General features: G+C 40.5%; 1 protein-coding gene across 1 annotated transcript in view; it reads left to right on the top strand.

Annotated features, from left to right (window-relative positions):
- Nucleotides 1-15,355, top strand: part of frmpd1b (FERM and PDZ domain containing 1b) — an 80,032-nt gene that overhangs the window by 41,472 nt on the left and 23,205 nt on the right. Inside the window, exons 3-4 of the mRNA XM_056471960.1 lie at nucleotides 5,037-5,144; nucleotides 7,061-7,221. Of these exons, the coding sequence (XP_056327935.1) occupies nucleotides 5,041-5,144; nucleotides 7,061-7,221 (265 nt within the window). The 5' untranslated portion in view covers nucleotides 5,037-5,040. The remainder of the gene's footprint in view (nucleotides 1-5,036; nucleotides 5,145-7,060; nucleotides 7,222-15,355) is intronic.

Here is a 15,355-nt window from a genome sequence, read left to right as displayed (position 1 = left end):
TTTCTTTCCCTGCTTCAGCAGCTCTGAAGGAGGTCGAGCTCACATATTCTTGCCTCTACCTGTTTTTTTTTCCCTCTGTATAGAATAACCACGCCCTAAAAACTGATAGTTCTATCCTAAAGGACTGATAGCTCCGCCCTAAAGGTCTGATAGCTACGCCCTAAAGAACTGATAGTTCCCAAAAGGACTGATAGCTCCACCCTAAAGGACTGATAGCTCCACCCTAAGGGACCAATAGCCACACCCTAAAGAACTGATAGTTCAGCCCTAAAGGACTGACAGTTCTGCCATAAAGGACTGATGGCTCAGGACTAAATGTCTGTTGGCCATGCCCCAATTACTGATAGCTCCGCCCCAAAGGTCTGATAGCTACGCCTTAAAGTACAGAAAGCCCCACCCTAAAGGTCTGATAGCTCTGCCCTAAAGGACTGATAGCCTCATACTAAAGGATTAATAGCCAAGTCCTAAAGGTCTGATTGCCACACCCTAAACAACTGATAGCTCCGCCCTAAAGGTCTGATAGCCCTATACTAATGGTTTGATAGCCACACCCTAAAGGTCTGATAGCTACGCCCTAAAGGTCTGATAGCTACGCCCTAAAGGACTGATAGCTCTGCCCTAAAGGACTGATAGCCACGCCCTAAAGAACTGATAGCTCTGCCCTAAAGGACTGATAGCCACGCCCTAAAGAACTGATAGCTCTGCCCTAAAGGTCCAATAGCCTCACCCTAAAAGGCTGATAGCTCTGCTGTAAAGGTCTGATAGCCACACCCTAAAGTACAGAAAGCCCCATACTAAAAAGACTGATAGACCCACCCTAAAGGTCTGATAGCCATGTCCTAGAGGACTGATAGCTCTGTCCTAAAGGTCTGATAGCCACCCCCTAAAGTACAGAAAGCCCCATACTAAAGGATTAATAGCCACACCCTAAAAGACTGATAGACCCGCCCTAAATGACTGATAGCTCCGTCCTAAAGACATTCCATGTGACCAGAAGTGATGTAAAGTTGTTTTGAGGGCGAGAGAAGGTTATGAAATTTGATTAAAGATTACGAGGGCAAATTAATTTTGACAAAATAATGAAGTCCACAGATACATCGTTTATAAACTGCTATATACATATAGAAATACCCAGAGCACATGTTGATTTCATTCCGACTTGCCAGACATAGTATTAGAAAAGTAACATAGCTACCCAACACTGCTTACACACGTGACATTTCATCAGCGACCGAACCTCAGCATCTATACTGAGCCTGTACACAAGCGTTGACTCATAGAGCAAAGGTAAAAGGTCAAACGGCCCGTCCCAGCATGCACTGCAGCCCGCAAATCAGCGCATAATCAAGCAGATTATTCTGAGCCTGACGAAACCCAGAGCAAGACAACTCTGCATATTGATCAGCCGGCCAGAATGTGTTGGTAAGCACAAACACACACACGGTTTAGAGTGCGGTTTAGAGCAGTTGCGGTTTGTGAGTGATTGAGTGTGTGTAAGGGCTCCCTTGTGTCTGAACGCAAAGATAAAACACACGTCTGCAGCAGCAGATGTCCAGAGAAGACGCTCAGGTAATTAGACAGATTAAACGCATGCGTGTTATGTAAGGGCGGCGTGTGTTTCTGTCATCTGTCGGCGTGTGATGTAATTACGCATGTGATATGTTGTCTGCTGTGACGTACACTGTCCTCTAAATGCCAGGCCTGGTGTCAGCTCATGACTGCGCCAACCGTATTAGCATATAAAAAACACACCACACACACACACAGAAGAGAGATAGAGAGAGTGTTGAGAATATGAATGAAGGAGGGTGGAATTTGGGCCTTTTTCAGTATCAAATACATCAGCGGTTCAAATCAAAACTATTCATTATTATTGTTTTTATTTTTCAATCATTTCCTAAATGATGTTTAACAGAGCAAGGATTTTTTCACAGTATTTTCTATAATATTTTTTCTTCTAGAGAAAGTCTGATTGTTTTTCCTGCTAGAATAAAAGCAGTTTAAATTTTTTTATAAAAAATTTTAAGGTGAAAATTATTAGCTCCCTTAAGCAATATTTGTTTTCAATTTTCTACAGAACAAACCACTGTTATACAATGACTTGCCTAATAACTCTTACTTGCCTAATTAACCTAGTTAAGCCTTTAAATGTCACTTTAACTAGTGTCTTGAAAAATATCTAGAGAAATATTATCTACACTATCTGATAAATGTCTTGTCGGTAATCACAGTTATAAGAGCAACAAATAATAACTTGACTTCTAGTTGATCATTTGGAAAAGTGTCAGAAGGTCGATTTTTCTGCTGAATCATCTGTTGAGCTGCATCCCAATCATCACAAATACTGCAAAAGACCTACTGGAACCCGCATGGACCCAAGATTTTCACAGAAATCTGTCAAGTTTGGTGAAGGAAAAATCATGGTTTGGTCTTACATTCAGTATGGGGGCGTGCGAGAGATCTGCAGAGTGGCAACATCAACAGCCTGAGGTATCAAGACATTTGAGCTGCCCATTACATTACAAACCACAGGAGAGGGCAAATTCTTCAGCAGGATAGCGCTCCTTCTCATACTTCAGCCTCCACATCAAAGCTCCTGAAAGCAAAGAAGGTCAAGGTGCTCCAGGATTGGCCAGCCCAATCACCAGACATGAACATTATTGAGCATGTCTGGGGTAAGATGAAGGAGGAGGCATTGAAGATGAATCCAGAGAACCTTGATGAGCTCTGGGAGTCCTGCAAGAACGCTTTCTTTGCCATTCCAGATGACTTTAATAAGTGATTTGAGTCATTGCAGAGATGTATGGATGCAGTCCTCCAAGCTCATGAGGGAGTCATACACAATAATCATTCTTTTTCCACTGCAGCATGACTTTATATTCTATACTGGACATTATTTTTGTTAAGTGACAAGACATTTTTCTAAGCAAAGTCAGACCTTACTGTCCTAATTAAATCATTAAAAATCAAGGCATGATCATATTTTATTTTGGTCAAATAAGCGTAATCTAGAGGCCTTTGCCTTTCATATAAGCCACTTCTGATACCAAATGATCAACTAGAAGTTATTATTTGTTGTTGTTAAAGCTTGGATAGGAGACAAGACTTTTGTCAGGTAGTGTACTCTCATCATGGTTTTCAACCTTTCACCCTAGCCTAAAGGGACTAAAAGTTTAGACCAACTTTTAGTAGTGCATAGATATAAAGATGAGCTGAAAGTTAACAGATGTGAACTAGAGTTGGATCTGTTTAGTCTATGCCATCGGCAATGGTCATTAGACATCACGATGCTGAGCCTGCATCGCGATCCTCTGCCCCGCCTCCGTCGCAACAGTATCCCGCTCGTGAACAAAACACGCTTAGGCCCCGTTTACACGAATACGTCTTAGTTTAAAATGCCATATAGAACGAAAACCATGCACGTCCACACTGGCGTTTCACCTAGCATTTCTGAAAAGCCCTTCATCCATCCACACTATACCACTGAAAATGCACATCACGTGACCACACACACAGTCATGCGCTGCAACGTGTGCGCGTGCCTAAGCTTTAGCAGTCAGCTGGTGTTTTAAGCACAAAATCCCAGAGAGCAGTCCACGTCGGACAGTTTATCAAGGATGTACCGCTGGATCGCATCTCACTATAGTTGTTAAACGTGATATTTAATTAATCTTGTCTAACATCTTAATCTTAATCTTGTCTTAATTAATATAACGACTCTTCACTCTTTTGAATCTATCAGGTAACACAGCGTCAGTACACAATCTTTCGCTTTCATGCTTGTACTTAGTAATTTTTTGCGAAAACCTCAGACACTGTTGGTTGGTTCCTGTTGGTTATGCACCTTTTTTACCAACCAAGTTTGTCGATGCCATTATACAACCCAGGCTCATTCTGAAACCGTAGTCCCGTGGATGTTTCTGGAGACTGCAAATTATGTAGCCAGAGGTACGTATGGCTGCATTTCATTTTTAAGCGAAAGCTACTAGCCGGTATGATGCCGTTCCTTTTCACGCTTACCAGTTGACCACTTACCTCCGTGTCGAGGGCTTTGTCCGGTTTCTCCGTTTAGCTCGTCATGTACGTCGGCGGACTTGAGACGCAGAGAGGAGATTACCACAATCACGACGACCGGGTTTGGGTCCGGGAAAGAGCCATTCCAGAAATCAGCTAAGACAAAAACAGAATCCAAAATATAAAGTGAACAAGTTCATAACAAGGTAAGAATGTGTCAAAATCCGAAAAAACATGGAAAAGAAATCAGACGAGGGCTTTTCTTTTTCTGGACAGCTTTTGTAAATTGTTGGTTGGGTTTAGGAAAGCAAGCGGTCGGGCGGGTCAGTGATCGGTAAAACTGGTTGGGTTTAGGGAAGGAGGAGGGTGGGTGGGCCGATTGGCCGATCGCCCAGTCAATCATTCAGTCAGTCAGAAACGGTCATTCGACAGCGGCCTCTGGTGGGTTTACGCGAGAACAGCGCGGGTGCGAACAGCACTCTGCGAGAGACGTTTGAGATGCAAAAAAGTGCACACAACGGCCTCTCGCGGATTCGTAAAAACAAAAACTGCAAAAATACGTACCTCCCGGGACGTATTTCACGGTCTCCAGAAACGTCCACGGGACTACGTTTTCAGAATGAGCCATTATAACGACACAGATCACTCTGCCTATTCATGCCAGAGTCCCACGGAAAAAGTGATGGACAGGTGGTAATTTATGTGTAACTTCTCTTTATTTATTTATGATATGGTTATGGGTAAAACTAAGACCCTGTGGGTTAGGTAGTAATTAATTGGTTATGAGTTAATTATTTATTCATAAATAATTATTTCACCGCCGCCTACAAGGACGCCATTCTTCATCGCAATGTTTCACATTAGACATCGTACAATGCCAAATTGGTCGACATCCCCAACCCTAACGTGAACTACACTTTAGCCTCACGGGTCTTTTGGAAGGTAACTGTGTCTGATTGTGATCTTGAGTTTGAGTACAGTGTTTGATCTTTTTTTCTTCTCTGTGTGTTTGTGTGCTTTAGTTAGATGGAGGAGAGCGAGAGAAGCAGAAGTCGATCTCCACGCAGGGTCGGCCGGGTGGAGCAGGTGGTGGGAAAATGGCTGCGGCGCTCTCGAGACTCTCTCAGCAGGTTGAGCTATATCACCAACACACACACACACAAACACGCACATAAATACACACACATGGTTGGTTGGGGGGGTTGGTCTTGGTTCCAAATTGGCTCCATAATAATTTCCAGATTTGGGTAGATAACTTCCTTCAGTTAAAACATGGTATTTTACAATGGGGTTATACATTTACCTGAAGGTTTTGCTGGCAAAGATTTCTGGGTCAGTTGGCATTTGTGTGTGGAGTCTGCATGTTCTCCACATGTTGGCGTGGGTTTCCTCCAGGTGCTTGGTTTCCCCCATACATGTGCTATAGGTGAATTGGGTAAGCTAAATTGTCCGTAGTGTATGTGTGTGAATGAGAGTGTATGGGTGTTTCCCAGTGATGGGTTGCAGCTGTAAGGGCATCCGCTGTGTAAAACATATGCTGTATAAGTTAGCAGTTCATTCTGCTGTGGTGACCCCTGATTGAATGAATGAATGAATGAATGTTTCCTAGTTTTCTGTGACTCAAATACAAGCTGTGCTAAAATGATTCCTAAACCATGAGTCTGTCGGCACACAGTGACATCATTTCATGTACCCTCACACTGATTTGATTGTGATATTTTCAAGGACATTCTTTTTAAGTTACTCTAGTAGTTAATATTGAATGTAACAATCAAGGCCCTATATAAACACATGAAAACCGGCCACTTTATTAGGTACATCTTACCTGTACCGGGTTGGACCCGCTTTTGCCTTCAGAACTGCCTTAATCTGTCGTGGAATAGATTCAACAAGGCACTGGAAATATTCCTCAGAGATTTTGCTCCATATTGACATGATAGCATCACGCAGTTGTTGCAGATTTGTCGGCTGCACATCCATGATGCGAATCACCCGTCCCACCGTTGACACGATGCTCAGTTGGTACTAATGGGCCCAAAGTGTGCCAAGAAAATATCCCCCACACCATTACATCACCACCACCAGCCTGAACCATTGATACAAGGCATGGATTCATGCTTTCATATTGTGGATGCCAAATTCTGGCCCTACCATCCAAATGTCGCAGCAGAAATCGAGACTCATCAGACCAGGCAACGTTTCTCCAATCTTCTATTGTCCAATTTTGGTGAGCCTGTTCCAATTGTAGCCTCAGTTTCCTGTCCTTAACTGACAGGCATGTGACTCGGTTTGGTCTTCTGCTGCTGTATCCCATCCGCCTCAAGGTTGGACGTGTTTAGAGATGCTCTTCTGCATATCTCGGTTGTAACGAGTGGTTATTTGAGTTACTGCTCTCTTTCTATCAGCTCAAATCAGTCTGGTCATTCTCCTCTGACCTCTGGCATCAACAAGGCATTTGTGCCCACAGAACTGCCGCTCACAGGATATTTTCTCTTCTTTGGACCATTCTCTGTAAACCCTAGAGATGGTTGGGCGTGAAAATCCCAGTAGATCAGCAGTTTCTGAAATACTCAGACCAGCCCGTCTGGCACCAACAACCATTCCACGTTTAAAGTTACTTAAATCACCTTTCTTCCCCATTCTGATGCTTGGTTTGAATTGCAGCAGATCATCTTGACCATGTCTACATGCCTAAATGCATTGAGTTGCTGCCATGTGATTGGCTGATTGGAAATTTGCGTTAACGAGAGGTGTACCTAATAAAGTGGCCGTTTAGTGTATATGGCCCTACATTAAGGGGGCTAATAATTTTGACCTTAAAATGTTTTTCAAAAAATTTAAAACTGCTTTTATTGTAGCTGAAATGAAACAAATACGACTTTTTCTCCACAAGAAAAAATATTATAGGAAATTCTGTGTAAAATTTCTTAAAATATAGTAGTGTGTGCACAAACCACATTAAACAGTACATTAATATTTCATTCTGAACTGTTTCATTCTGAGTCTGTATGTTTTGACCTGTCTGTCTGACTGTGTTCTCCCAAAGAGAGCGTATTTTAAGAGGCAGGAGGTCTCGCTCTGGGGATTCGGGCCAGCAGAACTTCCCTGTGAAGGTGACAGTGGAGGTGATCAGAGATGCGGTGCTCAACTCTCATGGCTTCACTCTCTCCACACAGCAGCCCCTGCTGGTCAGGGACATCACTCCAGGTACACACACACTTCACGTGGAGTCAGGCTTACAGGACACACCGGAGCGGGCTGTTTTTAAACACAGATTATGATCTAAGCCAGGCCTCGTTTCAATACCGTGCTCAGAAAATGTGCCTGAAGGACAGAAACAGCACAATGGGATCTCTTTAGGATTGCTTACATTTTTCAGAGACACCAATAATATTAAATGGAGACTTCTAAGAAGCTTCTCAAATGTGTGTATCACTTTTTATTGTTTTATACTTTACTAAATTAACAGTTAGTTAACAGTTTCTGTTTTTATTGCAATAACAACAGGCAATTACAACAGACAGAAATACAAACGGATTAAAGTATCGTACAAGCAATACAAATATTGCAACAAGAGAAATGTAACAATTTAAAGAAATATAATAAAGGTAAAGCAAAAGAAAGGCAATGAGAAAGAAAAAAAACAAAATAAATAAATAAATGAGGGCACAAGAAAAAATCAAACAAATTAATGCAGAATATTAAATAAAGCACATGTTTTATGTGTTCATTCCTTTCTTGTTATGAGACTCTGTGATGGTTAAGTACAGTTCCAATTCTCCTTTAAAAAATAAAAAATTTGGCGCACATTATATTTGCATTTGTGTATAAAAAAACATTCCAATAAATAAAATGAGGTTAACACAAAAAGTTGAATTAAGCAATTGTTTTTCTTTAATATAAAACCTTAAAGCAACATGTCTATAGCTTAAAGAAAAATCACTATACCTCTTTTGGACAATTAGAGAAATCACATCAGAGAGAAGTGATTTAACTAAGGGACATTCCCAAAACAAGTGAGCAACAGACTCAGAAGAAGTCTTACAGAATTAGCAAGACACATCAATGTCATTTTTGAATATTTGTAAAAAATGTTTAACTGTATTATATCTATGAATAATTTTAAAAGAAATTTCGTTCATTTTATTTGTTGAAAATTTTTCTGAGGGAGTGACCAAACATACGAGCATTTAATATCATCAAAAAGGGTGTTCCAATAAGAAGAAGGATTTGAGATGACAAGGTCTAGAAATAAAGACCTGATTTTATGATTGGATTTTTAAGTGGAGAAACAAATGGATCCAACAACAGTAGAATCAGGACAAGGGGAACATACAGAAAACAATGAATTATTATTATTTCTAAAAAGCATACACATTTTAGAGGAGATGGCCTTAATATTAAATTCTTTTTTAGATTTGGGTAGAGTATATCTTACAGTAAAATCACAGTAAGTAAATAAATTACCATTACTGTCATAAGATTTCCTCTTATGTAAAATATTACAGTTGTTCTAAATGTAAAAATTGTGTGGCGAGAAATTGCGCTTATGAATAAGTTTCCAATCCTGAAGCATTTGCTGATGAAAATAGGAAAGTTTGATAGGAAGTTTATTAATTGAGAAATTACACATTAATAGAAAGTCAATGCCTCCTAATTGAGAAAAAAAATAATGAGGGATTACATTACAAATAGGAGATTGATTGTGGAGAAAGCCTTTCAGCCCATTTATTTTTAATGTATTATTAAGTGAATCAAAATCTATAAAGTTTAAGCCACCCTTATTAAAGGAATTTAAAATTACGGACTTTATAACATAGTGCGTTTTATTCTTCCAAAGAAAATTCAAGAGTTCATACTTAGATATTGTTTGACAACTGTTAGCAGGTTTGGCATGCTGTCCCGGGAGAGAACCCTGCGCTCGGAGATAGTTGAGCCCAGGGCTCCCGCCTGGTCCATAGAGCATGTGAGGGGAGTACGAGATCAGGTGGTTCTCGAGAGCTCCCCGTGGTAAAGGAGGAAAGGAGGAGAAGGGGTGGATGGGGGGTTTCTTCGGAAAACGAAGATAAGAGAGTAGTTCTAGCTAGGCTACTTATCGTGAGTTGGGATTAATCTGATTGGCTAACTAATGAATGTAGATGGGTGGCCAGCTGCAGTCAATCATATCACGTGCTCCTCTCGAAATTAGTTTGTGAAACTTCACTTAAACAGCATTACATCAAATGTGTTTCTGTTCATTCCGCTGTTGCGACCCCTGAAGAATAAAGGGACTAAGCAGAAGGAAAATGAATGAATGAATGAATGAATGAATGAATGAATGAATGAATGAATGAACAGTAATTAGAAAATTATATTTACATTATTATTTAACAAACAAAAAATGAACAAGGGTTAGCCAAATTGAAGAAATGAACCGAACAATCCTTAAATGAACGAGAATGAAAATAAACCCGAGATCTTCGATGCGTGCAATACTCGATCTAATCTAGTTATACTAAGGAAACAAAAACAAAGAGGTGGCAAAACACTCAAGATCTAATCGAACAAAACATACTATTTAACAAAAATACAGCAATATTCATTCATTCATTTTCAGCTTAGTCCCTTTATTAATCAGGGGTTGCCACAGCAGAAGGAATCATCAACTTATCCAGCATATGTTTTACACAGCGAATGCCCTTCCAGCTGCAACCCAACACTGGGAAACCCCCATACACTCTTGCATTCACACACATACACTATGGCCAATTTAGCTTATTCAGTTCACCTGTACCGCATGTCTTTGGATTTGTGATATGAGGGGAAACTGGAGCACCCGGAGGAAACCGACGCAAACACGGGGAGAGCATGCAAACTCCACACAGAAATGCCAACTGGTTAGAACCAGCGACCTTCTTGCTTTGAGGCAATAGTGCTACCCACTGTGCCACCATGACGCCCCTACAGCAATATTGTTAAATATTATTACAAATTGAAATAAACATTTTCTTTTCGATTATATTTTAAAATGTCGCACATTCCTGTAATCCAAAGCTGAATGGTTAGTGCCGTAAGAATCTTCTTAAACATTTATCCTCAGAAAAAAGACCCCGGAGATGAGGTTTTCCTCTGGGTGTTTGAGTCTGGAAATGTCACTCGTGTGTCAGATTGAATGTTCACCGTCAGTGAAACTGTGAGAAAGGATGTGCGCTTGAGCTGGTGTGCGTGTGCGTGTGCGAGTGCGTGCGTGTGTGTGTGTGTGTGTGTGTGTGTGTGTGTGTGTGTGTGTGTGTGTGTGTGTGTGTGTGTGTGTGTGTGTGGGTGAGGTTGCCACCTGCTCCTCCGTCATTTATTTAATTCATTATGCTCCAGGTGCACAGGCTCCTTCACACAGAATCTTTCTCTCACTCACCAACATCTACTGACACGAGCTATGCTTTTTGAGCCAACAGAATCTCTCAAAACACAGTAACAGTAGCACATTTAAACTGCTAGTATTATGATTAAGATCATCCCAGACCATAAAATGCTTTCATTATTTCATAATTTAATTTAAATTATAATTACATTTTTTAAATTCAACTAATATCTGAAAGATTTCTACCTTCTAACCGCATACTCTGCTCTGATTGGTCAGATGTGAGCCTACTCAGTTGTTGTGATTGGTGGACTGTTTTTAGTAGATATTGGAAATGAATCATGCATTGCCATATCTGAATTAAAGCTCCAGAAGCTTCGTCAGTCTTCAACAGTTATAATTCAATTAATTGCAACAATTACTATGGTGTCTATTTGATAATATCAGTCGAACCGGAGTCATGTGATGTACTAATGTACAGTTGAAGGCAAAATGATTGGCCCTTGAATTATTTTGTTTATGTTAACAAATAAAAGACTTTTCACAGTAATTCCTATCATTTTTTTCTTTCCTGGATTGGCTGTTTTGATTGGCTACAGAACAAACCACTGTTGACCAATGACTTGCCTAATTAACCTAAATAACCCAGTTAAATCTTTAAACCAGGAAAGACTACGTGGGAAAACTAGGTTGCTGTTGGAATTAGTAGCTACGTTTCCATTCAGCTATTTTCATGAGCATTTTGGATTATCATGTAAAAAAAAAAAAACCTGGTCAGAGATGGCAAGATGCGCATACATTTTGAAAATGCTCTTGGACTTGTTGGATGGAAACAGTGCTTTATTCGCACATATTTTATGCAATATTCCAGTTTTGCGCATGAATTTAATTCGCATGTTTGGAGGGAAACATGGATAGTGTTAGTGAGGCCAGCAGGGGGTGCTAAACATGTATTCTGTGTGGGTCCTAATGCCCCAGTATAGTGACAGGAACAGGTGTCCTGGCCAAATTCCCTTCATTTTTTGCCTCTCAATTATCCCCATCCACTCGATTGGCTCTATCACTGTGGCTACATCTTCAATCAGGGGTTCTCAACCTTTTTCAATTCGGGGTCTAATATATTATACATTTGTTGTGCCTTTATTATTTTCTATTATCAGAATTTTATTAAAAAATATATTATTTATTTACATTCATTCATTTTCTTTTCGGCTTAGTCCCTTTATTAATCCAGGGTCGCCACAGAGGAATGAACCACCAACTTATTCAGCATATGTTTTACGCAGTGGATGCCCTTCCAGCCGCAACCTATCTCTGGGAAACATCCATACACACTCATTCACACTCATACACTACGGACAATTTAGCCTTCTCAATTCACCTGTACCGCATGTCTTTGGACTGTGGGGGAAACCGGAGCACCCAGAGGAAACTCACGCGAACGCAGGGAGAACATGCAAACTCCACACAGAAATGCCAACTGGCCCAGCCGAGGCTCGAACCAGCGACCTACTTACTGTGAGGCGACAGCACTACCTACTGCGCCACTGCGTTGCCCTTATTTAAATTTAATTATATATAAAACTGAAAATGAATAGTGAAAATAAAAGGGATATCAGAGCTCATTTTCAGCTAAGTTAAGGGAAGTGGCACTAGTTAGCTTACGTTTTCTTTCCCAAACACACTTTTTTTTCCTTTTATCAAACTCGAGTTAATGAACTGATTCTTTTACTATATTAGACTTGTCACGATATGGAATTAAAAGAAAAAACGTCAATTTCCTGCTAACATTTAAGGCACTGTTGATGGTTTTCTTAAAACAACACTGATTTGCCATTGTGTTCACGTGCTCAACAGAAATGCTTGTGATTGGCCGAGAAGCTCATCAGTTCACCCTCCTCTGTTTACCGAGTACAAACACAGACGAGCAATCTGCTTCTGCTTGACGACTCGACGGATCTTCACGGCTGCTTCGCGCTCCAGTCTCCATGTATCTGTGTTTGCACTGGGTGAAGAGCGGTAAACTGAGTGCAAACACAGATACACGGAGACTGGAGCGCGAAGCAGCCGTGAAGTTCCGTCGAGTCATCCGCACTCAGCGGTGCTTCAATGTTATCGGGAAATAGACGGTTTTAAAACTACACGAGGGTGTGCAACACAGTGTTTTATCGCTCACCGGGTTACATAGGCTAAAGCAGGGAAACGGTGTTTAACTGGTGCCATGAACTGAATCCTAAGACGACACTTAAGCGTATTACTCTTACACAGATTGTGATGTTGTTTGATGCTAAATTGCTTTTAAATTGTTTAAATTAAACGTACTGAATGATATTAAAGTGATGTTTACACCATTTCTGCATTTTGAAACCTCTGCAACAGCTGGAGGTTTGTAGTCCACAGCATATTATTGCAATGTTTACAGTGCTGGTCCTATACTTCCGGGTTTCTTCCCACCGCAGCCTCGCTTTGGTTCTTTAAAATGGCGGCCGCATGAAATAAGCGTATATTTCTCAAGTGATGTATAATGAGAGAAACTATTTTAAAAATGCATTTTAACTCTTTCCCAGCCATTGACGAAATATAATAAACCAGTTCCAATGTATCAACAAATAGTTTCCCTCCATTTAAAAGCACTTTGTAAATAGTTATCTAAAAAATTTCACAGGAGGGCTAATCATTCTGTTTTCAACCATAGATCAGTTACGAAATAGCTGACGTCTTGTTTCAGCAGCTCAGAATCGATCTTTCTCTTAGGAGAAGATTGACGTGCAAAACTCTGCAGAGCTTTTACACCCAAACAGCCACACTTTTTCCATTCTAAAACATAACTAGACGGCCAAAACAAACCGATTTCACGACTAAATTGGCCAGAGAATCACATTCAAGCTCGCACGTCAACCTCATTGCCCCAGTTTCAGATACTCAGCTGACACTGTTTTTAATGCGCATGAAAACAGAGAGAGAGAGAGAGAAATATCTCTGAATGGAGGTTTTCCCGCCTTTTGTTGACGCTCCAAATCCAAATCAGCCACAGATAAAGCTCCGTTTTAGTCTCCTCGGGAGGCAGCTGTCTATACAGATAGTAGACAAGGAACTGGATCTTGCAGCAAAGCTATTGTGTGTACGTTCTCACACACACACAGTCATCCCGCAGTGCTGACTTCTCTCTTTTTTTGCAGCAGAAACAGCTGATAAAAGCCCAGAGGGAGACGCTCGCAGCCCTACAGCACATAATTATGTGAAAGGAGAGAGAGAGAGAGAGAGAGAGAGATCTGCCAGGCATTGGTGGTTATTCTGGCAGGGCTGAGAGCCGTCAGGGAATAAGGGGATGTTGTCAGGGCAGAAGGGCAGATTGTGTGTGTGTGTGAATGTGTGTGTATTTTGGCTCGGAGACAAATGAGTGTAAATGGCAGAACAGAGCAGCACAGGGACTCGCAGTCAGACACTCCACACACACACACACACACACACACACAAGCAGCTGACGTGACATGAATAATAAATCCACAATCGCAACTTTCACACTCTTTGCGCTTCGAATAGTTTTTTTAGCACGCTTTCATTAGCGAAGTGTGCTCGCAGTTAGGGTTTGAACAGCATTCAATGCTAATGCTAAGACATGTTTGTTGAGCGGCTAATGCATTAGAGGAATTTTGCCACGCATTACAGGAATAAATTTAATTTTAAATAATAATTTTAATAATATATATATGCCTCACAGCAAGAAGGTCGCTGGTTCGAGTCCCGGCTGGGCCAGTTGGCATTTCTGTGTGGAGTTTGCATGTTCTCCCCGTGTTCGAGTGGGTTTCCTCCGGGTGCTCCGGTTTCCCCCACAGTCCAAAGGCATGCGCTATAGGTGAATTGGATGAACTAAATTGGCCGTAGTGTGTGAATGCGAGAGTGTATGGGAGTTTCCCAGTACTAGGTTGCAGCTGGAAGGGCATCCACTGCATAAAACATTTGCTGGAATAGTTGGCGGTTCATTCTGCCGCTAATAAATAAGGGACTAAGCTGAAGGAAAATAAATGAATGAGCAATATAGATATACAGTGCTCAGCCTATATTTTCTATAAGATGCTTTAGAATATAATATTTGTGCATATACATTCGATTAATCAGTATGGGGTGTATGCCGAAGCATGCTAATAGGACTTTTAATTTGCCAGTAACCTGGGTTAAGCGTTTCCGGTGAACTGTATGTCATTGCAAAATTGGTGCGTTTAAGGTCTGTTTTCTTTAAAAATCAGCGATCTCCACTGAGTGATATCAGATATAAAGTGGGTCTCAGATTGTACAAGAAGCACTGCATTAAATTACATTTTTCCCCGCCATGTCTTTATAATATGAGCATTTATTTTACCCCAGTATATTCAATGGAGCTTCTGCGCTAGCCTGCCGATTCTGACAGACGCATGCGAGCAAACTCTTTTGTCTTGTTTTACGCTTGAGCAACTAAATGAATGCCAAAGTCTGTTTAACTGATTGTATTTGAATTATAAAACAACATCGATGCTGTAAAAGGAATTGTATAAAATGGAAAAAAACCTCACAATAACAGGTCACCGGAAGTTTATCAGCATGGGAAAAACACTAGCTCAGCATATACCCTATTGAAGCCGAATCTGGAGCTGATCTAACAAAATAACTGGTGATAACACTCCAAAAATTCATTCATTCATTTATTCATTTTATTTTCGGCTTAGTCCCTTTATTAATGACAGTTAAAGTCAGAATTATTCGCCCCATTCAGATTTTTTTCTTTTTCTTTTTTAAATATTTCCCAAATGATGTTTAACAGAGCAAGGAAATTTTCACAGTATGTCTGATAAAATTTTTTCTTTAGGAGAAAGTCTCGTTTGTTTTATTTTGGCTAGAATAAAAGCAGTTTTTAATTTTTTAAAATCCATTTTATGGTCAATATTATTAGCCCCTTTAAGCTATATATTTTTTCAATAGTTTACAGAACAAACCATCGTTATACAATAACTTGCCTAACCTTAACCT

Source organism: Danio aesculapii, chromosome 14 (genome assembly GCF_903798145.1).
Source record: "Danio aesculapii chromosome 14, fDanAes4.1, whole genome shotgun sequence".
Taxonomy (NCBI): Eukaryota; Metazoa; Chordata; class Actinopteri; order Cypriniformes; family Danionidae; genus Danio; species Danio aesculapii.
The sequence above is the reverse complement of the archived record's forward strand: the minus strand, read 5'-3'. Positions and strand labels throughout refer to the sequence as shown.